At 36.8% G+C, this 27,464-nt stretch overlaps 1 protein-coding gene across 4 annotated transcripts; it reads left to right on the top strand.

Moving 5' to 3' along the window:
* The first annotated feature begins 195 nt into the window (after nucleotides 1-195).
* Nucleotides 196-27,213, top strand: LOC106878642 (caspase-2). 4 transcript variants are annotated; one of them, XM_052966150.1, is made up of 11 exons: nucleotides 196-846; nucleotides 1,578-1,619; nucleotides 5,078-5,206; nucleotides 6,832-7,249; nucleotides 10,865-10,897; nucleotides 11,781-11,875; nucleotides 14,541-14,714; nucleotides 15,056-15,275; nucleotides 15,763-15,888; nucleotides 19,085-19,194; nucleotides 22,373-27,213. In XM_052966150.1, exons 2-11 carry the CDS (start codon nucleotides 1,605-1,607, stop codon nucleotides 22,511-22,513), a joined length of 1,461 nt encoding a protein of 486 aa, XP_052822110.1. In that variant the 5' UTR covers nucleotides 196-846; nucleotides 1,578-1,604; the 3' UTR covers nucleotides 22,514-27,213. The 4 variants fall into 4 exon arrangements, with proteins under 4 accessions (XP_052822110.1, XP_014783598.1, XP_014783442.1 ...); XM_014928112.2 differs by lacking the exon at nucleotides 196-846 and adding an exon at nucleotides 871-1,437; XM_014927956.2 differs by lacking the exon at nucleotides 196-846 and adding an exon at nucleotides 871-1,437 and having other exon boundaries at nucleotides 1,578-1,649.
* Nucleotides 27,214-27,464: the final 251 nt, after the last annotated feature.

Here is a 27,464-nt window from a genome sequence, read left to right as displayed (position 1 = left end):
TATGATTTCCAAATAACTTTTTAAATACTTCGAAATCAAAATTGGGCGTACATGGCGGAGACCTAACCCACCTGCTCCCGTACATATTAAATAAACCTTCAGGCAGTCTATCCACATGCTAGAAATAACAGCCAATTCTCAGACAAACTCTTTTTCACACATTTTTTCATAAAATTTTTTACATTTACGCTTCATATGGCCTAGAAGTCGATTGGAGATGAGTTTCGACAAAAATCTCATACTGGCCGGGTTTGTTTCTTGGCGATAAAATTTCAGAGAAATTTCCCGCGGTAAAAAGAGGTATTAAAAAAAAGTTAAAATAAAAAAGTTATTGCCAGGAACTTGGGCTCCTAACCAAACAAATGCGTTGCCCATCTTGTAAAACTTATACTGAGCAAAATCTACAAAATGAAGCGGGCCGGAAGATCTCACTCAGAACGCAGGTTTCAGTGCAATAAAGAAAACTTTATTTTAACTTTTTGACAGACAAATTGCTATGGCCAAACCAAGCTCCTTTCCGAAGTGGTATTTGATTTTCGCCGATTTCTTACAACTTTTCTAACAATTTTTTTCAGATTCATAATCTCTGTATTTTTCCACATATTTGACAAAAAACAAATTTCTGAAAAAAGTGAAAAATGAAGAAAGTGGGGAAGTAGGGCATTGAAATTTTGAAATGCCGATTTTTGCCAATTTTTTTTCAGATTCGTAATCCCCGTACCCGAAAACGGGGGTTCCTGTATAATAAAAAAATAAATAAATAAAGGGAGGTACAAAAGGAAGTTACGATTGTTTACACGGTATTTTGTCCGACACTGTAAGGACTGTAAAAAAACAACAAAAAAAGTAGGGAATCTTTTCGGTTTCACGCATCGGATCCGATTTTTTGAAATCTCCCTTTTCTTCCTTCAAATTTCCTGGCATTGTTTGTTTTGATAAGCATTTTTTTTTAATCAACTCTTTCTCGTCACTTTTCAGACTTGTCTATGCCATTGAGAATGATGTTCGCTAAGTTTTTCTTTAAGCCATCCCTTAACTGCCGTAAGTCTTTGCAAAGTACAAAAAGGGAAAAAAATAATAAATAAACGAACAAAAAAAGAGAAATAGAACATACTTTATATTCGTGCATTAGAGTTAATTAATCAGATCAGAGATTACGTATTGGGCGGTATATGACTCACTTCTTTTTTCCCTATAAAACGAACATTTCATCATTAAATATGTGCGAAAGAAATTAGGATGCATCTAATATACTCACGTGTCTTTTATATCATCAAATACGAGATGATTCGATAAAAACAACAAATATTACAATCAATTGCAACAAAATAAAACTTCACAACTTATTTTTTGAGCAACAGTTGTTCCTACTTTTTTATTTGTCATCTAAATAGTGGTACGAAAAGCGCGCGAAATATCAGGCGGAAGAATACAATGGTAAAGTTTATGTAATTCATTTTTTTATAACAATAGTAGATTTATTGATATTACGGCAGTCATAGAAATTCTTTCACAGTAGTAAATTTATTGATATTATAGAGGTTATAGAAGTATTATTATATATGTTGTTATTACAGATTGTCTTGTTGCGCAATGGTCCTTAAATGAAATACAACAACGTACGTATAACTTCCAACTTCAACAAAACCGTGAGTGGCGTTATTTATCTATGTTTAATACTGTTATTGTTTCGATTATTTTTCCAGTCCGTCATTGATATTTATAATTTGTTTCTTAATGTCATTTCATATTTTCAGATCGTGTGTACTTCGGAGTGTTTTCTTTTTTAATCATAAATTAGAGACAACAACAAAGTCTCTGCTTTTCGATCCACTAAAATTAGCAACCAAATTCCCCTTAAATCATATCCTACCATCTTAAATAAGGAATTGACATATTAGATCATGTAATTTCCCTATACCCCTAAAACTTGCGGGGATGGACACGGTTGAAATATCTTAAATCATAAGTCTTCTCTGTTGAGACACCTAATAGTTAAACAACAATAATCGTTTTAAATATCGAGAAATAGGTTACAATCTAATTGTTTTACTTCGCGGGCTGAAAAACTATAAATGTTACTAAATTTTTAAAACTTTCAACGATTTATATTTCCAATAATCGAAAGATCGCCAACCTTTTCATATACATATTTGACACATACTAGAAAGACTGGTGATCGCTAGAAATAGCAGTCAAATCGACCAAAACAACACATCAGCTTTAATTAAAGAAATGAAGCATTGGATAAAGTACTCTTAGGGTTAGGTTTACACATAACCCTAAAAAGACTGGGTCGTCACGGATGGAATACTTTTGATCATAGGTCTGCTTGATCAAGGTCGATTAATTAAATCACGATACTAAAAGCAGTTAATGTTCTTAAAGGGGCTATTCAAACATAACGAATAATATTTATAAACTACCAATATATCAACATATATCAACCAGGTACTCATGACTATACACTTAATGGCTAATAAGCCCATTTAAATGCATGTTTATTGGTGTATGTTTATAAGGGGACATATTGTCAAATTATGTATCAGTCTTCCGTGTTGACGAATAGATGCTGTTTAATGTACATTCAATAAATTCTTTTATACTTTTTAGCATTAATTATCAATTTTAATCTTTGGAGTACGTGCTTTAAAGAAACCCTAATTACGCGAGACATATCTATAGAAGTCTGTGTCCCCCTCCCCGAACTTTCATAGTGTAGATTGATTATATCGGAATTCAATGTGAAATACTCACATTAGCATACCTACACGAATCCTGCTAAAAAGTGACAGGTTAAAAAATCACAGGGGTTTTGTCCTAGATGGTTTTTGTCCGGATTCAATAAATTAATTGTGACTTTTTCCCTAGCCAAAATTGTGACTTTATTACCGGTCACCACCTACATAAGTGTGGTACTACTAAAGCAGCGCGGACCCGAACGCGCAGTCGCGCGTCCGCGCTAACTAGTCTTGAGTGGTCGCTCCTAATCCTAACCCTATCCCTAACCCGCGTGTGCAAATGAATACGTGTTTAGGGTTAGGGTTAGGATCGACCACTCACGACTAGCTAGCGCGTTCGGGTCCGCGCTGCTTTAGTAGTACCCATAAGTGTATCCCATGGATTTGTTTCCTCCTAACTTTCAGAAAAATAATTATTTTTTAATGAAAATTTCTGCAAATCGGCTTCAGATCGAACTTTGTTGTGAAAAATAATTTCTGGTGGTAAGGAGAGTAGTTTCGAAAATTGACACGAGTTGAATCTATTGCATCATAACTTTTAGGAAAATGGGTATTGTTTAATCAATACCTTTGGGAGTGTGTAGATTACGAGTACATGGGAATTTAATCTGGAAAGAAAAATTGGTGCGCACGCGTCAATATTTTTCGAAATTTCTTGTTTCATTTTGTAGATATACATGTGACCTGTGTCAGTTGTATGCGTGGCCACCAATTCTCTCATCAAATTCCGATATATTTGTAATCAACTCACTCCGAAGGGTGAGTGTAGAAAATTTCATTTCAAAAAAAACATTTTTCTGAAAGTTACGAGGAAAGAAAATTGGGTGGAGGTGACACTTGTGGAGGTATGCCCCTAATCACATGCATGTCTACAGAATGAAACTAGAAATTTTGGAAAATATTGTGATGTATGCGAGCTCGCCATTTTTGTTCTTTCAAATTAAATTCCGATGTAGTCGTAATCTTAAAGGTTTTTGTAGAAACTTTCATTGAAAGATATCCATTTTTCTGAAAGTTATGAAGAATCACATCCGACTCTTGTGAATCTTTCGAAACTCATCTCCCCACATTTTTCTGAATAAATTCCGATAGCAAGATGGATGAATGTCTGCTACAGTGGAGCGAGCTGGGTTTGTTAGTTTCTGTTACAGTTGAGGATAGACGGAAGCAGAGAGTATGGGATAATCTGCTTTCAGGTGCCACTTTTGGCTCTCTCCTTGATCAGTCTGATTTATTTTCAAAGGTGTCGCCTACTTCCTGCTAGTGCAAAATTCTCTGGATTGATAACCTGCCTTTGGCCAACATTGAAGGTCTTCTGTGCCTTGATGAGCTCCGCATTTCCATCACTCTTAGAGTGGGAGCTGACATCTGGAGGGAATTGAGATGTTGCTGTGGTAGGCCCCTCGATCCCACAAGCCTTCACAGGTCACTTCACTCATCATACTATGCTAAACTTAATTGTTAAGCAAGCTCTGGCTCGGGTTAATATCCCCTCAGTTCTGGAGCCAGTGGGATTATCCAGAAGTGATGGGAAGAGACCAAATAGTCTTACCCCACTGGCCCTGGGTAAGAGATAGGTGCCTCATCTGGGATTCCACACTGTGACTCTTTTGCTCCCTCTCACATCCTAGATGCTGCAGAAAATGGGAGCATCACTGCTTCTGTACCCAAATGGAACAAAACCCTGAAATATTGGGACCTGGCACTGAACTATCTCTTTCAACCTATGGCATTTGAATGTTTGGAGGGACTGGGTCACTAATGGCGAACTTCTTGTTATCATTGGCATTCACTTCACCAAGGAGACAGGTGATGCCCATGAGAGTGCTTGGCATATCCAACGCCTTAGTCTTGCCATCACTTGTGGTAATTCTGCAGTCTCCCACTCTCTCTCCTTCTCTTGCACTTCCCTCAGGTAGGGCAACAATATATTTTCTTTGCGGTAGCACACCTGTTTCTGTCTTCATTCCTGATATTTCTCTTTCCGGCCAGGTAACCTTGTACTTCCTCTACATCAAGACACCTGTATCTGTCTCACTATAACCTTTTCTTCATCACCTCCTCCAATGCCTCCTCCCCTTATAAAAGTTTTTGTCTTGCATATTTGATTTTGATGTTGGTGTACTTGACTCAATAGTTCTCCTCAAGCATGGCATGTCACCCAACAATTCAAAGGTACTTTTTGAGCAGGCTGGTTATGTGACACTGGTGTAGGCTCCAGATACTAGCTTTATTTCTTTCAAGCCTTTGCATGTCCTCAATAGCTACAGCCTCTGTCTCACTTCAAGAGTTTGTTAAACTGTTTTTATTTCTTGTCTCTTTTTATTCTACTTCAGATGAATGAAAAAGACAAGGAAACGCTTATAGCGAAAAGAGTGGAGTTGGTTGAAAATATAATGATGGAAGAACTTTTAACACATTTGATAGCCAAAGGGGTTGTAACAAAAAGAAATGCTGAATATATTGTAAGTTATGTTACTTTATAATTTCTTGTTGACGTTAGCAGAGGTTGTCATGTGAAACCACAGATTTTACATCAGAGTGGCCCTCTTCTAGAAGGATCCTGTGACAAGACTAGGGAGTCCCTCACTTCTGGTGCTTTTTCTGCACACCTTGATACCAACCAAGGGTATTTCTACATCCCTACGGTCGGATGATCTGTCATCACATATGCTGGTTAATCCACAGTTGGGACCCTGACAGCAGCTACTATTCCAGATCAGAGTAGATCTGGGAACAATAATAGAAAGGGGTGGTTACACACTTCTGAAAACCCTGGAACTCCCGAACCAGAGCTTCACTATAAGTTTAAAGTCATATCGAGGACAATCTGACATTTATATATATATATATATATATATTCCACATACGCCAGCTTAATTTAATTCATCCTTAGTCAAAAGACACCTGATGTTATGTCTTGTTATTGTATTTGTGTAACATTCTCCGTTTTTTTTTTTTTTTTTCTGTCCTTGTTTTCGTATACATTCGCTGCTTTCTTCCAAGGAATCTAATGCTCTTAGCTTAGTTTTTCCTTGGGGCTGTCCAGATTGGAGCAATCTTGAGTATAACCAGCCGAAATTGCTAAGATAATCTGGAACTCGACTGAGAAAAGAAAACTCTGAATGACCCGTCCTTGTTTCCTTGTATCGTCTATCTGGATGTTTTGTTGTCCCTTTTTTGTGTCACCTAACTGTCTGGATATTTTGCATTCTTGTTCCATTTTGTATTTTATATATATATATATATATATATATATATATATATATATTCATATATATATCATCATCATCGTTTAACGTCCGCTTTCCATGGGTTGGACGATTTGACTGAGGACTGGTGGACCAGGAGGCGACACCAGGCTCCAATCTGATTCGGCAGAGTTTCTACAGCTGGATGCCCTTCCTAACGCCAACCACTCCAGGAGTGTAGTGGGTGCTTTTGCCTGCCACCAACACGCAGGCCAGTCAGGCGGCTACTGGCAACGGCAACGATCTCGCTTGGATGTCTTACTGGCAAAGGCCACGCTCGAAATGGTGTATTACGTGTCACCTGCACAGGAGCCAGTCCATCGGCACTGGCAACAATCTCGCTCGAATGTCTTTTGCGAAGGTGTCATTAATTCTATTATTGTCCAATGTAACTATTTAAAAAATGATAATAACAGAATCAATGACACAGGCGACAGCAAGCCAAAAAGGTTTATTTTGCCAATGCAGAAACTAGTCCACGTGAATCCAAATACTTAAATGTACATAAGTAGATTGTCTTAACCAAATTTGCCTTCGTCTGAGACCTTTGGTGCTATGCTGTGCTTGAGAAGACTCGTCAGGTCGATGCCAGTGTCACATAACTGGCACTTGTGCTGGTGGTACAGAAAAGCAACTGTGCCAGTGGCATGTAAAGATCACCCATTACATCCGTGGAACAGTTTGCATTATGAAGGGCATCCACCTATAGAAAGCATGCCAAATTAGACTGGGGCTTGAAGCTCTGTGGCTTACCAATTCCAGTCAAACCATATAACCCATGCCAGCATGGAAAGCAGACACTAAATTATGATGATTTAAAAAATTTATTTTTGTTTCAGAACGCTATCAATGTTAACTCCAAGAAAGTTGAATACTTTTTGGACCTTCTTCCAAAACGAGGCCCTGATGCATTTCAGATTTTCTGTGAGGCCCTAAATACAACTGGCCAGGAGTTTATTGTTTCACATTATTTAAAAGAGGACAATAAAACTAATGACTTGTCATTTGATTGCATTCCTACTGCAAAAGATAATGAACCAAGCAATCAGCTTTTATTGAAAGACAATGATAATTCCATTATTAGAATTAAGTACAGCTCAACTTCTCCACTCAAGAAATGCAATAGCACTCCAACCAAGAGTTCTCCTAAATCACCCGAGGTCAGACATCTTCTGAAACATGTTATATCTGAACCTACACCCTCACAGTTTTCTTTGAATGGTAATCAGACAGGAATTACTAGATGTGACCGCATTGGTAAGTGTTTTCTTCTTGGCGATTTCTCATCAAATGTGAATGAGAACTAATAAGATATTTTGACCATTTAGCTTCATATGATATATTATGGAGTAGAAGCACTAAGCAGTGATATGCATAAATTCAAACTTGTTACCAGATCAAATATGCTTGGCACATACTGAAACCTGTAAGAAAGTCATTCACTGTATTTTGTCATGGAGAATATTTCTCAAACTGACTTGGTGTGTTTACTACAGCAAGAAATTTAGTGATTGGCTTTCTTACAGGTTCAAATATGCTCCAAGCATATTTGAACTGGTAACTAGCTTCATATGATATAGACATAGATATATGTATGTACATGTGTGTGTATGTATGCATGTACTTGTATGTTTCAGCCAAAGCTTTTAAAATGGATTTCTTAGACAGAAACAGAAAGAAGTCTGCAATACATGTCTTTCACTCACACACACACTCTCTCTCTCTCTCTCTCTCTCTCTCTCTCTCTCTCTCTCTCTCTCTCTCTCTCTCCCTCCCTCCCTCTAAAATTTTCCTTGTAATAATTGATTAAACATGTACTATACTAAAAAAACATTGAATAATCCTGCAGTTTAATGTTAAATTGCTTTTATATATAACTTGACATAAAAGCTAACACACACACGCATATATTTCTCCCATCCACCCTTAAATAATGCAGTGAAGCCATATATCTCCTCTACTACAAGAAATTTGTCCCTCTCCCATCTATCGTACTCTAACTTCTCAACACCTAACAGTCTTGTTAATTACATGTCATCCTCACTGTTGGTGTTATTGAAAAAGGCATCCAGTACACTCTTTAGAGTGGTAAGAATTAAGAAGTGCATCTATCCATAGAAATCACACTAAAGCAGATATAGGAGCATGACACCATCCTCTGTTTCGTTGGATCCTGTTGAACCATCCAACCCATCCCATCTTGGTAGATATTAAAGGACAATGATGATATGTGTGTGTGTGTGTGTGTGAGGTTGACATTCGCCCAAAATTGCTCAGCTACAGACAGTGGTGTTATTTCTTTTTATGGATTATCTGCTTGGTTTGTGCCTTTAAAGATTTGGAATAAGAAATCCCTTACTTGAAAAAGTGATTAAGGGTTAGCTTCCCAGTTGTAAAACCAGGCTTTCTTAATATTCTCATCTCACCCATGCTAGCTTGGAAAATCATGTAAAGCAGATGAATGTATGTTTGTCTTTTGAATAATATTCTGAGTGCTGTGTGTGTAGAACTGTATTAATCAATTTGAAACGACTATCTTATGGCGTCATGGTACTATTTTGTATATTCACCTTGTGAGTGGAGGTGCAATGGCCCAGTGATTAGGGCAGCGGACTCGCGGTCATATGATCGTGGTTTCGATTCCGGGCGTTGTGAGTGTTTATTGAGCGAAAACACCTAAAGCTCCACGAGGCTCCTGCAGGGGATGGTGGCGAACCCTGCTGTACTCTTTCACCACAACTTTCTCTCACTCTTGCTTCCTGTTTCTGTTGTGCCTGTAATTCAAAGGGCCAGCCTTGTCACACTGTGTCACGCTGAATATCCTCGAGAACTATGTTAAAGGTACACGTGTCTGTGGAGTGCTCAGCCACTTGCACGTTAATTTCACGAGCAGGCTGTTCCGTTGATCGGATCAACTGGAACCCTCGACGTCGTAAGCGACGGAGTGCCAAGATTCAGCTTGTACACAAAAGATTGTTGGTATTATGTTGAAGCCTTAGTGCACTTTAAACCTTTAGCATTTAGACCAGTCTACTCAAATATTCAGCTTATTTTTATGTTCAAACTGACCAGATCTGGCCTCTCACACCTACCCCATAAGATAACTACAAAATTACATCATTGAAATCAGGAAGCCACAAGATAAAGCATGATTTATTTAAAGAACAAAGTGAATAAAAAAAGCATTACTTTTGACAGAGTAGACCTGAATGCTAAGGGGTTAAATGTTTAAATGACTTGTTGCTATAAGGAAATGTTAATATTCTAAACTATTCACTTCATCTTTGGAGTATCTATTTGCAATATTACTTTGATATGTGTGCATCATGTGGTGTTGTTTTTTCGCCTTGTGTGTATCACAACCCCAGACTGCATTTGAACTGGGAACTTTTATTTGTAAATTGAGAGAAATACAGTTTTTTATCCACTATGCCACTGGTTTATGTGTATTCATGGTGGTTTAGAATATTGCTACTGTAAGGCAGCAAGCTGGCAGAAACATTAATACGCCAGGTGAAATGCTTAGCAGTATTTCGAGGTCGACTTTGCCTTTCATTTTTTCAGGGTTGATAAATTAAGTACCAGTTGTGTAGTGGGGTTGATTTAATCAACTGGCCCCTCCCCCAATATTTCAAGCCTTGTGTCTAGAGTAAAAAAGAATATTGCTACTGTTTGTTTAGAAATAATTTTCATAGTCTGAATCTAGTTTAGTATTATGCACATATGGTGACTAGAGATCAACCAAATCAAAAGTTTCTGCTATTATTTACATTATGGAATTTTAACAAAGCTGTTGTTTCCAAATAAAGAACAGGAATAAATGATCTAGATTGTCCAAATTCAGTCTATTAGTGACAGTTATTTCCTTGTAAAACAAGATAAAGGTGACATATGAAGAGACAGTTGAGTAAATGAAAATGATAGACTTATTGTATTGGTAATTGAGAAATGAATATCAGATTATCATTCACTGGAGTAGTTTCAAGCCACCTGAAAATAAATACCAAATTTCCATGTCTTTTTTAGCTTTTATTTCTGCTTGGAAATTTATTTCGCCTACAACTGACCATAGAATGTATGTACAGGTTAAGGAGACATAACTAAGCTATATATTTTCCTTGATAACTGGTAACTGTAGTAAGTAGCAAAGAAGACTAAGATGTTTGGTGGACTGTGTTCTGAGACTGAGCACTTCCAGATAATCTGGTACCTTTTCATAATGTCCTAGGAAAATTGAGACAATGCAGAATAAAGTGTTAACAGTAAACTTTATTACAATTACTGTTAACAAATTATATTGGGAGCAGTAGTAACCATTTATATGATGTGTAGCTTGGTTAGAATAAGACTGGTTCAAGAAGCATATATGGTTTTATGTTTTTGTGGGTGAATATTCACAGCTGTAACTAGTTTATTGTTAAATATGAAGAAGATGAAAGTAACAGAATATTAGATATTACAACCTAAATTTTATTAAATTTCCTATGAAGGGTTTTATAAAGATGTTCACCAATTATATTCTGCTGATGTTTGCAAGAAGCAACAAAAAATATTGCCAGCATTTTACTAAAATGTTTTCAGTATCTGTGAAAATGTTAAAATTACCTCTTATTGATCTATTTTATCCTTTAAGTTATTTTATACAGAATGTTTTGACTGTATGGAAAAGGCACACTTTTTCAAATATAGGAAGGGGTTTATCAGAATGTGCTTAAAAGATTCTTGTGCATGCTAGTATAATTGAAAAATTTCAAGTTGCTGTAAAGCTAGAGATAATTTCAAAGCTCGTTTCTGTGTAAATATATATGGAAATATTTTTTGCTCAGATTTTAAATAACTTATATCTTTTGTTTATTTTCATGACTCCTAAAGACAACAGCATGTCTCCAGCTATTGAAGAACCATGTAAGTATTCTATATCTCAAAGAGTGCCATTTATCTTATTTTATTTCTCATTACCAATGTCATCTAGATGGATCATAACCTGTATTAGAACTTACTGCTATAATTATTAATGCTCCTCAAATTCCTCTACCCTCTTTTTTCTTCTTGCTACAGTAAAGAATTTACTTATTCGATTTACCTACTACAACCATATTTGTATGCTTGTATCTAAAATACATCCATGTTAGATAGAGACTATTTTGTTCAAAAACCTTTACTCATGAAATTTTCTAAAACTTATCCTCTTTACTAAGAAAAACTTAACATTTTACCTTCCCAGTTCCTATTTCTCTTGGAAAGTAGAATTTAAAACTAATGATAGTCTCATGCTGGATATTTATTGCTAAAATGTACAAAATACATAAGATTTATTACTTTACTATTTCAACTTATCCTTCTTATTTAAAGAGGGTGAACAGCAATTTGTTTGCTCTCTCTGGCTTCCGAGTTCTTAATGCGCCACTTAACAACCAGTTGGCTGTTTATTAGTCAAAGTTCTTCCGTTGCTGTTCACAACCTTTTCAGTGACGCCCCTCTCTCTCCAAGGTCCAAGAAGTGGTCTTATACTTGCATGTATATATGCTTGTATTGATTGTTTAACCAGCTCATTAAACAACCTATTGATTGATTAGTTGGTTAGATATTAAACCATTTGACTAACAATAAAGAAGTGATATTGAACCAGTGCATGTGTTTATTGTTATTGGCATAATGACCCTCTCAAGACAACATGATTTATTTTAACACAAATTCATACCAAGAATCTTGCAAACCAAATACAAGAATGAAATATGTTTTTTGGTGGGTTTTTTAAACTAAAATAATACATATTTTCCCATTATAGGGCCAAAGAAAAGAAAAGTATGCAATGAACAGGATATTGATATCCTTAAAATCAAGCCTGCTACCCAAGAATTTTATTATAAAAACCATTCTCAAGTAAGTTATCATTTTTACCTGGAAATCACTGACACATGTTAATTACTATTAAATGAAGGTAGATGGTCTGGTGGTTGGGGTGTTGAGCTCACAGTCATCAGGTCAGGGTTTCAATTCTCAGACTGAGTGATGCACTGAGTTTTTGAGCAAAATGCTTCATTTCATGTAACTCAATCCACTTAGCTGAAAATGAGTACCAACAACAACTAGTAGTTAACCATGCAATGGACTAGTATCCTGGCTCTACAAAATAGAGCTCGTTCACCCTTAGAACTACCAAATAGTCAGTAGTATTACTGTATACTACCAAGTCTAGGTTTAGGTGTTCTTCGTGTATGAAAATACAATTGAATAAGATAGAGTCAACAAGAAGGAGTACAGTTAGACAGCTGTTTAATAATCACTACACATGTTTCCATACAACATAGGTCTTCATATATACAGGATTTAAATTATGTAACGGTTTACCTGTATAATGGGATCTAGTTGTATTTCTTCAGGTGATATATAATTGCTGTCCCCATTAGTTACAAAATCTTCAACTTCAATGCTAACATGTGAGATGGACGGTTTGACCAGAGCTGGCTAGCTGGAGAGCTATACAAGGTTCCAGCCTGATTTGGCTTACTTTCTACAGCTGGATGCCCTTCCTAATACCAACCAATTCACAGTGTGTGTTGGGTACTTTTTATGTGGACCAGCACAAGGGCTCTTTGAGGCAAAATCCTTTGCCACTGAGAGGGAAGCATTAATATTTCTGCTTTGGTGGGCATCACTGATAATTGGAAAAGCTACTAAATTTAATTTCATCCATCCACTGTTCCTGGGAGATTTATGGAAGTAGTCCTGAGGCACCTACTCCATAGGGTCCTATCAGAAGCAAATGTCGTCAGACTTTCTGGTATGATTCCTAAGCATGACTAACTGAGACTACAGATATTATCCAACCATCTTTTCTTGGTCGACCCTGGGTCTCCTACTGGTTGGTTCAGTTTGAAGAATCTCCCTTGCAATTCTTTCCTTTGACATTCTCATCACATGTCTGTAGTCCCAGAGATGTGACTTCTGGGTATGGAGAAGCTGCTACTCAACCTGGAGAGACATACTGATATCTATGCCATGCACCCTGTCAAGTAATGTGACTCCAGAGATCTTTGGAGGAACCTCATTTTGGTTGCTTGTATTCACAATTGTACTCTTTGGATCAATTATCATTATCCAACATTCACATTTACTAAATATTTTACTATAAAAATGTTGATTTTTAGACACAATGAAACTTAGTTGTACATACATTCTCCACTTTACAGAAGCATTGCAGCATGAAATGTATTTTCTCATTGATTTCCATGATGCATAACATAGAAGTCAATGAGAAAATAGGTTTTTGATAATAATATTGAGGTTACATATACACTGTGCTTAGATGCACTACAACTCATCAGAGAAGGTTAAAAGAAGGGACAGAAAGCAGATAAGTCAAGTAAAGAAAGGCAGCAATGAAAGCCTTCACAGCACACAAAATAAAATGTAAAAAAAATCTTATATTAAAAGAGCCATAAAGGGGAAAGGGCCATAAAGAGGCACATCAGGAGTGGTGTTGGCAAATTTTTGGAAGCATGGAATTTTTGAAGGATGTAGTGTTCTGACAGCTAACAATTGACGCAAATAGTTTATTCCATGTTTGCACAATTCTAAGTGTGGAAAAGATGTTTTCAAAAGTCATGGGTGTTGCAGGGTTTTTTGGGTTTTTTTAACAAACATGCATAAGTGGTAGAGATATTAAATTCAAGAAGGTGACCAAAGTTGTTGGAAAGATGATGGATAATCTTAGAGGTTTTTACCAAGTCACCTTCTTCACATTGAAACTTTAGTATATTGATGCCTTAGGGAATTCATTCCACATTACAACACACACTGCTTCCATGACCTGAAATGCATGCATAGTAAAAATGTTGTAAAGCGGTCTTTTACCACTTATGTATCAGTCTTTTGACGATGGTTGTCGCTCTGACAGATATTATCTTACAAAGTCGTCAATAGAATGTTTCTATCTAGCACTGTACAACTCCCAGTCGTACAGTGTTATTATCTTCAAAAGGTTGGAGCGTTATAATATCCAACTTAGTATCGTAGTATAATTACTGTATCAGCACAGACATGACTATCAACACAGTCTACACGTACTGTCAACCTTCTCCTGTTGACCGGCTACTGGTCTATTTATAATGGCTGGCTACTACCACTTTTTACCGGGAGGGATGTACAGTTTCACTCTACAACATTTATCATGTGATCGACCAGACTATCAGATGTTGTTATACATCACTGGTCACAATGTGCTTGGCATCTTTTTAACTTTCAAATGATGCCACTCTACTGGCTAGGTGAGCTGGCCAACATTCCCCCTGATTGGAAGGCTCGTCCACTGCAGGTTTAACCATTTACAGCTGAGTGGACAGGAGCAATGCGAAATGAAGTGTTTTGCTCAAGAATACAATGTGCAGCTGGTCTGGGAATTGAAATCATGATCTCATTATTGTAAGTGCAACACACCTAACCACTAGGCCATGCTGTCAAGTACATGCAACTCTTTAATCAGTTTCATTATAACATTATTGTTTTTGGTATTCATTTCTTTGTTTCTCTGCTTTTTTTAATGAAGTCTTACAAAATGGATGGTATACCCCGTGGCCTGGCTCTTGTAATAAACATCAACAAAATTGCTGGAATGGCTCCTCGTGAAGGCAGTAGCATTGATCATAGAAGAATGTCTTACTTACTCAAGCAATTACAGTTTACAGTAATTTCTTATGATAATGAAAACCTAACAGCAGAGGTAAATCAATTCATATTAAATGCTATAAAAATTCTACCTTTTGTAATATATATTTGCATTTGGTCAGGCTCTGCATATGGAGCAACTGTGGGGCTCTAGCTGAGTGCTGCTCATGTTTAGAAGGAGTGCGGAGCAGTAGTGCTTCCTTCGTATGTGTAATGCTTAAATTCTTTTACTGTTAATTGACTGGAACCTGAATAAGCCATCAAGTGAAAGTTGAGTCCTAATTAATACAAATTTTATAATGTAAACATAATTCTTATGAGATGATTAACATAGAAAAGTTAATTGTATTTCATGTTAACAAATTTAAATAATTTATTTCATATTTTTATTTCTAGAATATCTTAATTAAAGTTCGAGAATTTAAGGATTTACCCGAACACAAAAATGCAGATGCTACAGTGGTTTGTTTATTTAGTCATGGAACTAATGGCTACATATTTGGAACTGATGGTGAAAAAGTACCCTTGAATGATGTTTTCTCTCTGTTTGACGTTGATGAATGTCCAGATTTGAGGAAGAAGCCCAAAATCTTCATAATGCAGTCCTGCCGTGGAGGTAAAGAAAAATTTTTTTTTAATTTCATGTTTACATATTTTAATTTACATTTACTATTTACCTGTCTTTCAAGTTTAAACAAAGCTATTTTAACATTTAGCATTCAAAAATAATTCTTCTCATTATAAATATACTACTTATTCAAAACTCACACACACACATTGGATTTTTTAGTGTGTAACTTTGTAATTCATAAATTCCATTTCTTTTTTTTTCCATCCTTAATTTTATTTGAGGATATCAACCACTTGACTGGCTCCTGTGCCAGTAGCACATAAAAAGCACCATTTGAGCGTGGTCAATGCCAGTGCAGCCTGACTGGCCCCCATGCCAATGGCAGGTAAAAAGCACCAACTATACTCTCAGAGTGGTTGGCGTTAGGAAGGGCATCCAGCTGTAGAAATAGAATAGGTACCAGACTTAACAAATATATTTATTCTTATCATATAATTGTAAAATTTTCATGGTAGTTTGATTCTATTTCTAGATAATGTTGATTTGAGAAGGGTACCAACTCTGAAAGTTTCTGCCGAAGACTTTGCTGACAATGTGCCTGTACAAAAGACAGAACCAACCATGTCTGATTCATTATTTTGCTATCCAACACAAGAAGGTAAATCTATTTTAGTATATTTTGTCTCCTATTTTCTATCATCATATGCCTGTGTGGTGGAGAGAGAGAGAGAGAAAGAGTGTGTGTGTGTGTGTGTGCATTACTTCCTTTTCTGTGCTTGCATGAGTCAACTGTGATTTGCTGAGGCAGAAGTTTCTGTTTGGATGCTCCTCCTGTCACCAACTCTTACATGTGTCCAAGCAAAGTAATATTTTTCCCTTAGTCTAGACATTTTTTCACAGAAGAATGCAAACAAGCATCACTACTTATATAGTGGTAATGTTGCTTTACAGAAAGTGCTGCAGTGTCAAGACAAGAAGACACATATACACATATATGCACATAACATATACATGGACATACATGTCTATGTGTGTGTGTATGTGTATATCTATCTATCTATGTATCATCATCATTTAACATCCGTTTTCCATGTTAGCATGGGTTGGATGGTTTGACTGAAGTCTGGAGAGTCAGCAGCTGCACCAGGCTCCAATCTGATCTGGCAAGGTTTCTACAGCTGGATGCCCTTCCTAACGCCAACCACTCCAAGAGTGTAGTGGGTGCTTTTTACATGCCACCAGCATGGGGACCAGTCAGGCGGGCCTGGCATCGATCACGTTCAGATATATATATATATATTGTGCCGGTGGCACATAAAGAAACCTATCCAAATGTGATTGACGCCAGGGCTGCCTGACTGGCCCTCATGCTGGTGGCACGTAAAAAGCACCATCCGAACGTGGCTATTGCCAGTACCCCCTGACTGGTACCCATGCCGGTGGCATGTAAAAATCACCATCTGAACATGGCCAATGCTGCCGGTGGCATGTAAAAAGCACTATCCAAAAATGATCGATGCCAGGCCCACCTGAGTGGCACATAAAAAGCACCCATTACACTCTCAGAGTTGTTGGCGTTAGGAAGGGCATCCAGCTGTAGAAACATTGCCAGATCAAATTGGAGCCTGGTGCAGCTGCTGGCTCTCCAGGCCTGTCAAACCGTCCAACCCATGCCAGCATGGAAAATAGACGTTAAACGATGATGATGAATATAATATAATATGTATGTATGTCTGTCATTGTGGAGGCGCAATGGCCCAGTGGTTAGGGCAGCGGACTCGCAGTTGGAGGATCGCAGTTTCAATTCCCAGACCGAGCATTGTGTGTGTTTATTGAGTGCAAACACATAAAGCTCAATGAGGCTTTGGCAGGGGGTGGTGGCAACCCCTGTTGTACTCTTTCGCCCCAACTTTCTCTCATTCTTTCCTGTTTCTTGAGTAAGAAGCTGCGATGGACTGGCATCCCGTCCAGCTAGGGGAAACACACACGTCATAGAAACCAGGAAACCGGACCTATGCTCCACAAGGGGCTAAGAGGATTTCCAATGTCTCTCATTGGAATCTGTAACCCTAGTGCTTACCATATTAAGCTCATCTCCTTATATTGGTGATGAAACAAAGTTGTAGGCTGGGCAGCTGAAGTTGTAAAATGACTTGTTCTCTTTATTCTTTTTACTAGTCATTATATATACATATCTGTGTGTGTGTATATATATATATATATATACTAGCGGTAATTCCCGTCACTGAATGGGTAATTACTTTTGCTGTTTCTCAGGCTGAGAAGCTAGAAAAATGGGTATATCATATACAAGAATAGCTTTACAGAATCCAGTTGACTGCAGGTCAAGTGGAACATCCATTTGTCACTGTTCCTTTTGATGTTTGAACAAGCAGTATGCCAAAGGAGAATTGAAAGATTCAAAATCTCTCTGTTGCATATATATATATAATAATGATAATAATAATGATAGACAGATATACATAATAACTTTCCTTGAACCATTCACTGTCATTCTGGTAGACAAACAAATGAACAAACACACAAACGGATAGAATCTCTCTTTTATATATACAGAATACAAATAATAATAATCGATACATATATTTTATATATACAGAATACTACTAATAATAATAGATACATATCTTTTATATATACAGAATAATAATAATAATAATAGATGCATATACACAATAGCTTCCCTTGAACCATTCACTTTCATTTTGATAGACAAATAGACAGAATCTCTCTTTTATATATATAGATTTAAAATATTTGTATATATGTACCATTGTCATTGTTTAACATCCATTCTCTGTGCTGGTATAGGTTGGACAGTTCCACAGGAACTGGCAAGTCAGAAGACTGCGTCAGTCCTGGCTGTCTGCTTTGGGATGGTTTCCACACCTTGATGTCCTTCCTAACACATGCACAATTCCATCTGCCAAATTCACAAAGCTTTGGCTGGCCTTGGGCTATATTAAATGATACTTGTTCAAGGTGCCATGTAGTAGGACTGAACCTGAAACCACATGGTTGCTTGTACCTGCTTGAAGTATTAGAATTACATATTTCTAGTCTACTAATCTCAAACTATGTTGGAAATGTTACTGTCTAAGTTATCTTGACTTTTGTCATCCTCAAATATTTTCTTTTACCCTCTCCACTGCCAAACTAAAATTCACCATTGACCACGCCCCCTCTGCATTCACCTTTGCCCACATCTCTAACTATTTTCACTCACCTTTCACTCTGTCGCAAACCTACCTTTCCACCTATTCTTGATCCCCTGTTCCTATTCTTTCTTATATTCACTTTTTTGTACCACGGGGGTACATCCTCACATCCCATCCCCACCATCCTTTCTCCTTTACCAGCTGGGGTAATTACTAATGTGTCTCCTCTATAGCATTATACTTCTTACTATCTCTCTCTCTCTACCACACTTCAACCTCTCAACACTTGGCTGAAAGCCACTTCCTTTGATGCTAACCTTCGGCCACCCAGTTGAGGGGTCTTGTCTTGCAATTTACTTGGTGATTTTACTTGTGTCGGTGCCATGAAAAAGCTCCTAGTACACTCTGTAGAGGACATCCAGCCATAAATGACATGCCAAAGCACTTTGGAGCTCAATGCAGTCTTCTAGCTTATCAGATCCTGTCAAACCATTCAACCCATGCCAGCATAAAACACAAATATCAAATGCCATTAGTGGCATTTAACATATGTGTTCTATACTGGCATGGGTTGAATGCTGCTGCTGCCACCACTGTCATCATCATTGTCTTTACATGTAAAACTGCAGTGACAGTTTTTCAGATTTCGTTAACATGTGCTGTTCCATGTTTCAGGATATCGAGCATGGCGTAACTATGAAGAAGGTAGTTGGTTCATTCAAGCTCTTGTCGACGTTTTTGCTAAACATGCTTGGGAGAAGGATATTTGTGCCATGCTAAATATGGTAAGTATGTGTTTGTTTGCTCATTAAATATACAGTGATACTTGTAATTAGAGTAAATACCTTTCAGTAATTAAATTTTATCTACAATGATAAAGAAAATAACTATAGAAGGACTGAGAGAGCAATGGTGAGAGAAATGTATGGGGTGAAGCTGTTTGATAGGAGGAGGACTGAGGATTTGATGGGAATGCTGGGGTCAGAGGAATTGGTGGAATGGCTGGCAAGGGCGAATGGAGTGAGGTGATATGGGCATGTGTTGAGGAGGGATGAAGAGCAAGTTTTGAGGAGGGTGGTTGCATTTGAGGTAAATGGAGCACAAAAGCAAGGTGGACCGAGGAAAAGGTGGAGGAGGAGATTGAAAGGGTTGGTTTGAAAAAGGAGGACGCCCAAAACCAGGCAAGATGGTGTGAGGGCAGTTGCTATGGCATTGAAGTAGATCCAGCCACCCTCATTAACAAGGACAAAACCCAGATTTAAATCACTGGATGATGATGATGATCACCACAAGTATTTTATACTGAAGGTACATGGCTTAATGGTTAGGGTATTTGGCTCAAGGTGGTGAGTTCAATTCCCAGTGGTACATTGTGTCCTTAAGCAAGACACTTTATTTTCCCATTGCTCCAGTTCACTCAGCTGGCAAAGATGAGTTGTACTTGTAATTTCAAAGGCCAACCTTGTCACATTCTGTGTCCTACTGAATCCTCATGAGAACTATGTTAAGGATACACATGGGCTATTAGAGCAAAGAAACAGGCCTGGAAGGCTTGGAAGAGTGGCGGTAGCAGGGAACTGCATCAGATAACCAGAAGGTAACCTAGGAAACAGGTATATCTAGCCAAGGGAGAAAAAGAAAAGATGTTTACTTATGTTCAGCAATGTGAGGACCAAAGACTTGACGTGTTTCAGATTGCAAGACAGTGTGGGAGAGGAAATTGTGATGTCACAGGAGAGAAATATATCCGCATGAATGATAGTGCACTTGCGTTTAATGATTCTGCAATGAAAGAGGCTTGGAAGTGCTACTATGAAAGACTTCTGAACGTGGAGAATGAATGGGAGGAGGAGAGTCTGCCAAAGATTGACCCAATTGAGGGACCAGCTATCTGAACTGACAGTATCTAGGTAGATAAAGCAATTAAGGACATGGAGACAGGGGAAGCCCCCCAGTCCATCAGGAATCACTGCTGTGATGCTTAAAATATCTGGCAGTGTGAGTTATGGCCTAGTCACCCATATTGTAAATCAGGTGGTTTACAAAGAAGTCATGCCCAATGGCTGGTGTAGCAGCTCCATAGTCAACTGCTACAAAGGTAAAGCTGATGCCTTTGATAGAAATAATTACAGAGGTATTAAATTGTTGGATCAGGTGACAAAAGATATGGAGAGGGTCATAGCTAATTAGGGAGAGAGTTAGTCTAGATGAGATGCGGTTTAGTTTTGTGTCAGGGAGAAGTACCACTGATGTTATATTTCTGGTAAGGCAGCTACAGGAGAAATATTTCGGCTTTCATTGACATGGAGAAAGCCTTTGACAGAGTCCCCCAATCCCTTATCTAGTGGTCAATGCAGAAACTAGGGATAGATGAGTAGCTGGTGAGAGCTGTACGAGCCATGTACAGGGATACTGTCAGTAAGGTGAGGGTTGGCAATGAGTACAGTGAAGAATTCAGGGTACAAGTAGGAGTTCACCAAGGATCAGTGCTCAGCCTCCTCTTGTTCATCATAGTCCTCCAGGTAATAACAGAGGAATTTAAGACAGGCTGTCCCTGGAAGCTCCTCTATGCTGATGACTTTGTTCTGCCTAACCTCTGGCCAGAATCTCAGCAAATTCCCTCCAGTCCATGTGTCTACACATGTCTGTACACCACAACTGCCTTGAAGTGAAAGACCCTTGCTGGTCCTGCTCTGATTCATTTGACCTCCCTCACTCCTTGCCTTCAGGTAAGGCCCCTCAGCTGTTGTCATTGACCCTATACTATATGTTCACCATCCCACTTCCATTGCACACACACACACACACACATATACTCACGCAGAGTTGAAACGCTGTTTGATTTTTTTTTCACTGTAGAACTTCCATCATCCCACTACCAAGTTTGCCATCACCCCTTCCTCTCTCATTCATATGCTGTGACAGAGAAATACACAAGAGTATTATTATAGTAGATGATTAGGAGAACAGAAATTCTTTCCACATCTATAATTTTATTAAACAGTTATTTACAGTATTCTTTTATGGCCCTATATGCATTTCAATTGCATTGATTGCACACTGTTAAATGTGCATCCTCCTAATACCATTTTCAGTAGTTTCATCAGAGTCCATTATTTACTGCCATTTGAAGAGAAGCTGTAGTCCACGGAAGAATGCTGTAAATAATTGTTTAATAAAATTGTAGATGTGGAAAAATTTCCATTCTCCTGATCATTATTAATACTATTACTTACTCTACAGACTCTATGCAGTCCCGAATAGGACACTCGAGTTTACCAAGTGGGAATAATTACCAGAGTCTAACAAGGTTAGCCAGCATATAAGACCAATTTAAGGGGAATCACAGTGACCACCAGAATATCTCCTTGAAATCATATATATATATATATATATATATATATATGGGAGAATATACAAATAATAACAACAGACGAGGACAGGTGGTGTAAATAACAAAAGTATATATTAGTATGACGCTCGGGAATACGGAAAGTCTTTGACGTTTCGAGCTACGCTCTTCAACAGAAAGAATACGGAGACAAGGAGAAAAACACGGAGAAAAAAAAAATATATATATATATGGAGGAATCTCACCTTGTTTGGAAACAGGTGATGTTGGTAAAAGGAAGGGTATCAAGCCATAGAAAATCTACCCCAAAAAATTCCATCTGACCCATGACGGCATGAAAAAGTTGATGTTGATATGATGTTGGCATTGGTGGTGATTTTCAGCCTGATATTTTGGTTTGAAATTCTGAGATATGACTTAAGCAGTCATCCTTCTATGGTCAGCAGGTACCAGTAACATTCTGGATCAATTCAATTGACTTTGTAAGTTATTTTGTCAAGAGAAATCTGTTAATATTCTTATTGGTTTTATTCATAGGTTTGTATTGAAATATTTAATGTTCACTTCATAATTCTGTTGATTATATGAATTTATTTTGGTTTCATTTTCAGGTGAACAGTATGGTTTCCCAAAGAACATCCTTGAATCCTTCAACTGGCTTAAATGGTGCCAAGCAAATGTCTGAATTCAAAAGCACTCTTAGAAAACCACATTTATATTTTTATCCTGGTATTGGTCGCAAACAAAATTAGGAATCTACAAACAAGGCAAAAGGAAAACTTATCTCAAGGCTTTTTAAATTTTGACTCATTCATTTATCATTTTGGTTTGATAAATTGATATTTAGTGCATTTATCCTCATTTATCATGGGGATAGATACACTAAATATCAGTTTTCTGCTAAAAAGTAGTGATAAATAAATCAACTCCACACACTTTTTAAATGGAATGAATGATGGGTTCATTGACACCACTTGTGGCCCACGACAATGAAGCTTCCACTTTATGTATTTATCTGATCATCTCTGCCTTTTCATGTAGAGAATATACCATATTTTAATGTGTATAAGGAACCGCCTAATTTTGGGGGCTTTGAATTTGGAAAAAAAAGTTTTGTAAGGGATTATTATACTATCCATGGATAAGAAACTCTCATTTTTTTTTTAACTTAATTTTTGACAAAAAAGGGTCAATTATACACATTAAAATACAGTACTTATCTGCATCACTCATTAGGATCAGGTTTCTTTGTCTTTCTTTCTGTTCACTGGTCCCATATTGATAGGTATGAGTGCATAAGTCCATATAAAATAAAGTATGCAGCTATGTTGCATGATCATATAAACACATCAGTGCATTTTGGGTAGCTAATCATTGTGAGTGTACATGGGGGTGGCCAAAGCAGAATTTTTGACTGATCACTGACATATGTTTATCACATATCAGTTTGTGATAAGCATAATATACAGTTCACAATTGAACATACTGTGTTGTCTTGGAAGAATCAGTGATGATAAACAAATGAAATTCATTAATCTTATTTTAACAATCCTCTCATTGCTGAAATGGTTCAGGAGACCTCATTTGTCACCTCGAGTTTACCTATATTTCCATTCTGTCTTTATCCTCATTATGTCCATTTGTAAAATGTTGAATCTAAGAATTTCGTCTTTGATATATTTTTACTTATTTATTTTATTTATTTATTTATTTCTACTTGTTATAAATTAGTTTTAAGAATATCCTTTCTGTTATAGAAAGGCATAAGCTTGTTGTTTATCATAATCACCCTTATCATGGTGATCATCAATGATTTTTTACATTCCCTATATTATACGTAATACACAACGCTTTGTTGCATCTCCCTATCCTACATCATCGTCTCTATGAGGCCAAATTCATTTGATAATACCTGAAACAAAACCAATCCAGACATCACGGAAAGCTTTTAATGTTCAGTTTTCTTGTACTGTTTATTTGCACTCAATCACATTTTTTTGCATCTTTGCTGAAATTCTGGTTTTATTTTATTTTTTATATCAGCTCAAACCATTATCATTTATAGTTTTTTTTTTTTTTTTTTAACTGAATACATCAAATCAGGAAAATATTTTCATTAGTTTCTCTAAGGCAAATATATATATTGACAATGTGGTGTGATCTTGGCGATTAACTTATCGTAAGGGGAGACAATTACTTGTCGATTAAGCTGAGTTGTGGAATTTACATGAAAAAGTAAGGAAGTCGTACAGAACGGAGACATTTAATTTATTGTTTTCCTCCGACACATTATAAAGTTGCTGAAAGTTCTAATCATTAGTAGCCATGTGTAGCACTTTTTCATCCTTCTTTGGAATCGTCACCACAGCAGACATTGAGAGAAATAAACAAAGCTAAATTCAACATATCAAGGGGAAATCGCTTAAAAGACTTTTTTTTCTTTTGTCATCTTAAATCGTTGTTCAGTTATAGAGAAAAGAGTGTCTTTTTTTTTTTACCATCTTATTTCGATAATCCTCTCAGACCATTTGTTATCTCGATTTTACCTATATTTCCATTCTGCTCTGATCTCTATTCTGTCTTTATCCTCATTATGTCCAGTCTTAAAATGTTGAATCTAAGAATTTTGTCTTCGATATATTTTTATTTATATATTTTTTCTACTTGTTATAAATTATTTTAAAGAATATCCTACTGTTATATAAAGGCATGGTTGTTGTTGTTGTTGCTGCTGCTTTTTAATAAAATCTATGCTATCAAGAGTAGACAAGTGAGCTCAATAATGGTTAACAAAATCAGTGCATCAATTTCTTTATTATTGCACTTACTTTCTCCATCTTGGAGAAAGAAAAAGAAATACATTGATTTTTTTCCAGGATGAAAATTCATTTCTTCCTCCAAAATTCTTTATTATATCTTTACTTATGTCACCCAAGTAATTTTGTTACGGCTATACAGTTCAACGCTTCAATTGTTTTAACATTCGAGTGCCGTACTGGTTTTTTAGCATTTGCAAGGACAATAATTTCAATTAAAAATGTATTAGTTATGTCCCTTACTTAAGTAACTGATTGTAAAGCACATTGTTTTTGGAATGATGTAACTATGTTATTTCACCATCATCGTTTAACGTCCGCTTTCCATGCTTGACAGGGCAACTCTCTGTTGTGGTATGGCTTCTATGGTTGGGTGCCCTTCCTAACGCCAACCACTTAACAGAGTCTGCTTGGTGTTATTTATGTGCCACCAGCATGGGTGCTTTTTAAGTGGCACTGGCACCTGATAGGACAATCATTCAATCTGTCTTTCACTCTGAAGAGGCCCTTAGTTACCCACAAAGGTAGAAGCTCTCTGAACTTTGTCCATTCTTATCCTAGCAAACCACACTTTCAGAACTTCCACCACCACTGCTAACTTGGTCTCCTAGATCAGGGGTTTTCAAACTTTTTGACTTGCGGACCCCTTTATATTTCAGGCTTTACTTTAGGACCCCCTTATAAACACTTATGAAATTTATACATAAATATTTGCTTAAAATAACATATATTTTTACATTTATTTATTTAACAAATAAGTTTATTGTCAATTAAAAGATTTTGATTAAAAAACATATATAAAATCAAATTGCCCATAAAAAGTATTTGCTGTCCACAGACCCCCTGTCTTGTCCTTGCGGACCACAGTTTGAAAACCCCTCTCCTAGATAACATAAGCTATTATTTCTAATGATCCCCCTGAGCATTTGAGGGAGCTTATTGTCTGTGCATTTTTAGTGTTTATTATACACAAAAACTGTATTCTCTGTTAACTTTCCTCTGATACTGCTACATCTCTTTTGTGTCCAAATCTTGCACTTATGGAGTTTCTACCAACACCCTTCTTACATATTGAGCAGTGTCATCTCCTAGAAGGGACTTGTGATTTGTCTGTTTTCCTACTTACTAGGACTTTGGTCTTTGCTGAATTAACTCTAAAGCCCTTAGATTTCAGGTCTTGTTTCCACACCTGAAAATTCTTCTCTAGATCAAGTAGTGATTCAGCTATAAGAACAAGGTCATCAATGTAGAGGAGTTCCTAAGGACAACTGATCTTGAATTCCTCTGTTAAGACCTGGAGGACTAAGATAAACATGAAGAGGCTGAGAACTGAGCCTTGGTGAACTGCTTGCACACCGATATATATATATATGTTGTTTACACCACTTGTCTTCGTCTGTTATTTTTTTCGTAAATTCTCCCATATATATATATATATACAAAACTTAGTGAATTGAAACTTTATTACGAATATTATTTTTTGTTTTTGACAAAAATCAAATCTTTGATTACTTCAGTTCTTGTAATGACAACTAAATCTATTCCTATTTTACCAGCTGAACATTTAGATAAACTGTAGACAAAAGCAAAATCTCCAAATTTTCCAACTATTTTGTTGCAAAGTAAGTTTCTTATCCACACAGTTATGCCTGTAGTATTTATTTGCACCAATCATTGGTAATTCTCATCTATATCAATCTCATTCTACTTCTTTGTTGTCCAATTAATCTCATGCATTTCCTATTTAAACTGATTTTGATCAGAAATATCACTATTTATTTAAAATGACACAGATAATCTGTTGGTTCACAATTTTTTTTTAGTAGAATGAGGAAGGAACCAATTTCCTCAAGAAGTATTTTGTATACTTTTCAATATTCATTAAGATTCAGATATTTTCTTTTAATCACATAAGCTCAGAAGTGGCTGTGTGGTGAGAAGTCTGCTTTCCAGCCTCATTGTTCTGGGTTCATGGTGCATGGCACCTTGGGCAATTCTCAATACTGAGTGCATTTGGTGGACGGAAACTGAAAGAAGCCTGTCATATGTGTGCATGTTTATGCCCCCACAACATTAGCAGTTCAGCAAAAGAAAGCGGTAGAATAAGTACTAGGCTTAATAGATAAGTCCTGGGGTCAATTCATTGGACTAAAATTCTTCTAGGTGATGCTCCCAGCATGGCTGTACTCTAATGACTGAAACAAGTTTTAAAAAAAAATTTTAATTGTCCTATTGATTTTAATGAAGAAAACATCAGTTGAAGTTGTCTCCAGAAAGATTAGTCATTTCTATGTATTTTTGTAATGAAAACATCCATTGTCAATACATTATGGTAGTTTCAAACATCAATATGCTACTTCCTGTTGTTTTTTATCATCAGAGAACATCCCCCCACTTTAAACTATGTGAGCTCATAACATACATGATCCCCCCACCCCACACCATCTCTTACACTGGATCATGGGTGTTATGACTAAAGAAGGGAGACATCCTCTGATGACGAAAAACAACAGCAACCAGATATTCAAGATCAAATCTACCTGAACGTATTGAAAATATTTTATTGTTTGAATTCTCACTGTTCAGTATGCTCTTCATGAATTATTAGCTTTTTGTAATAAAACTTGTCTCTTTCATATTTTCTCAATTGTTTCATTTCTACTTGTTTTTGTGGTTTGTATAATGCACCTTTTCTTTTCTAATTTATTTGAAAACTATGAAAAAGTTATTAAAATAACCCAAAACCACGTGTTTTGGGAATCAAACTTCTTACTACACAGCTATGCCTGTGCCTGGATGGATACCTTTCTAATGCCAACTACTTTACAGAGTGTACTGGGAGCATTTTATCAAGGCACCAGCATTTGGGAGAATGTCTGGCTGTTAG

This window comes from Octopus bimaculoides, chromosome 3 (genome assembly GCF_001194135.2).
Source record: "Octopus bimaculoides isolate UCB-OBI-ISO-001 chromosome 3, ASM119413v2, whole genome shotgun sequence".
Classification (NCBI taxonomy): Eukaryota; Metazoa; Mollusca; class Cephalopoda; order Octopoda; family Octopodidae; genus Octopus; species Octopus bimaculoides.
This window is presented reverse-complemented; position numbering and strand designations above follow the sequence as displayed.

What these genes read in the sequence shown, in the direction of transcription:
- LOC106878642 (XM_014927956.2), top strand. Translation starts at nt 1,605, where the DNA reads ATGAAATACAACAACGTACGTATAACTTCCAACTTCAACAAAACC. An exon ending in TCCAGCTATTGAAGAACCAT is followed by an intron (nt 10,898 to 11,780) that starts GTAAGTATTCTA and finishes TTCCCATTATAG; the next exon opens with GGCCAAAGAAAAGAAAAGTA. An exon ending in ATTATAAAAACCATTCTCAA is followed by an intron (nt 11,876 to 14,540) that starts GTAAGTTATCAT and finishes TTTTTAATGAAG; the next exon opens with TCTTACAAAATGGATGGTAT.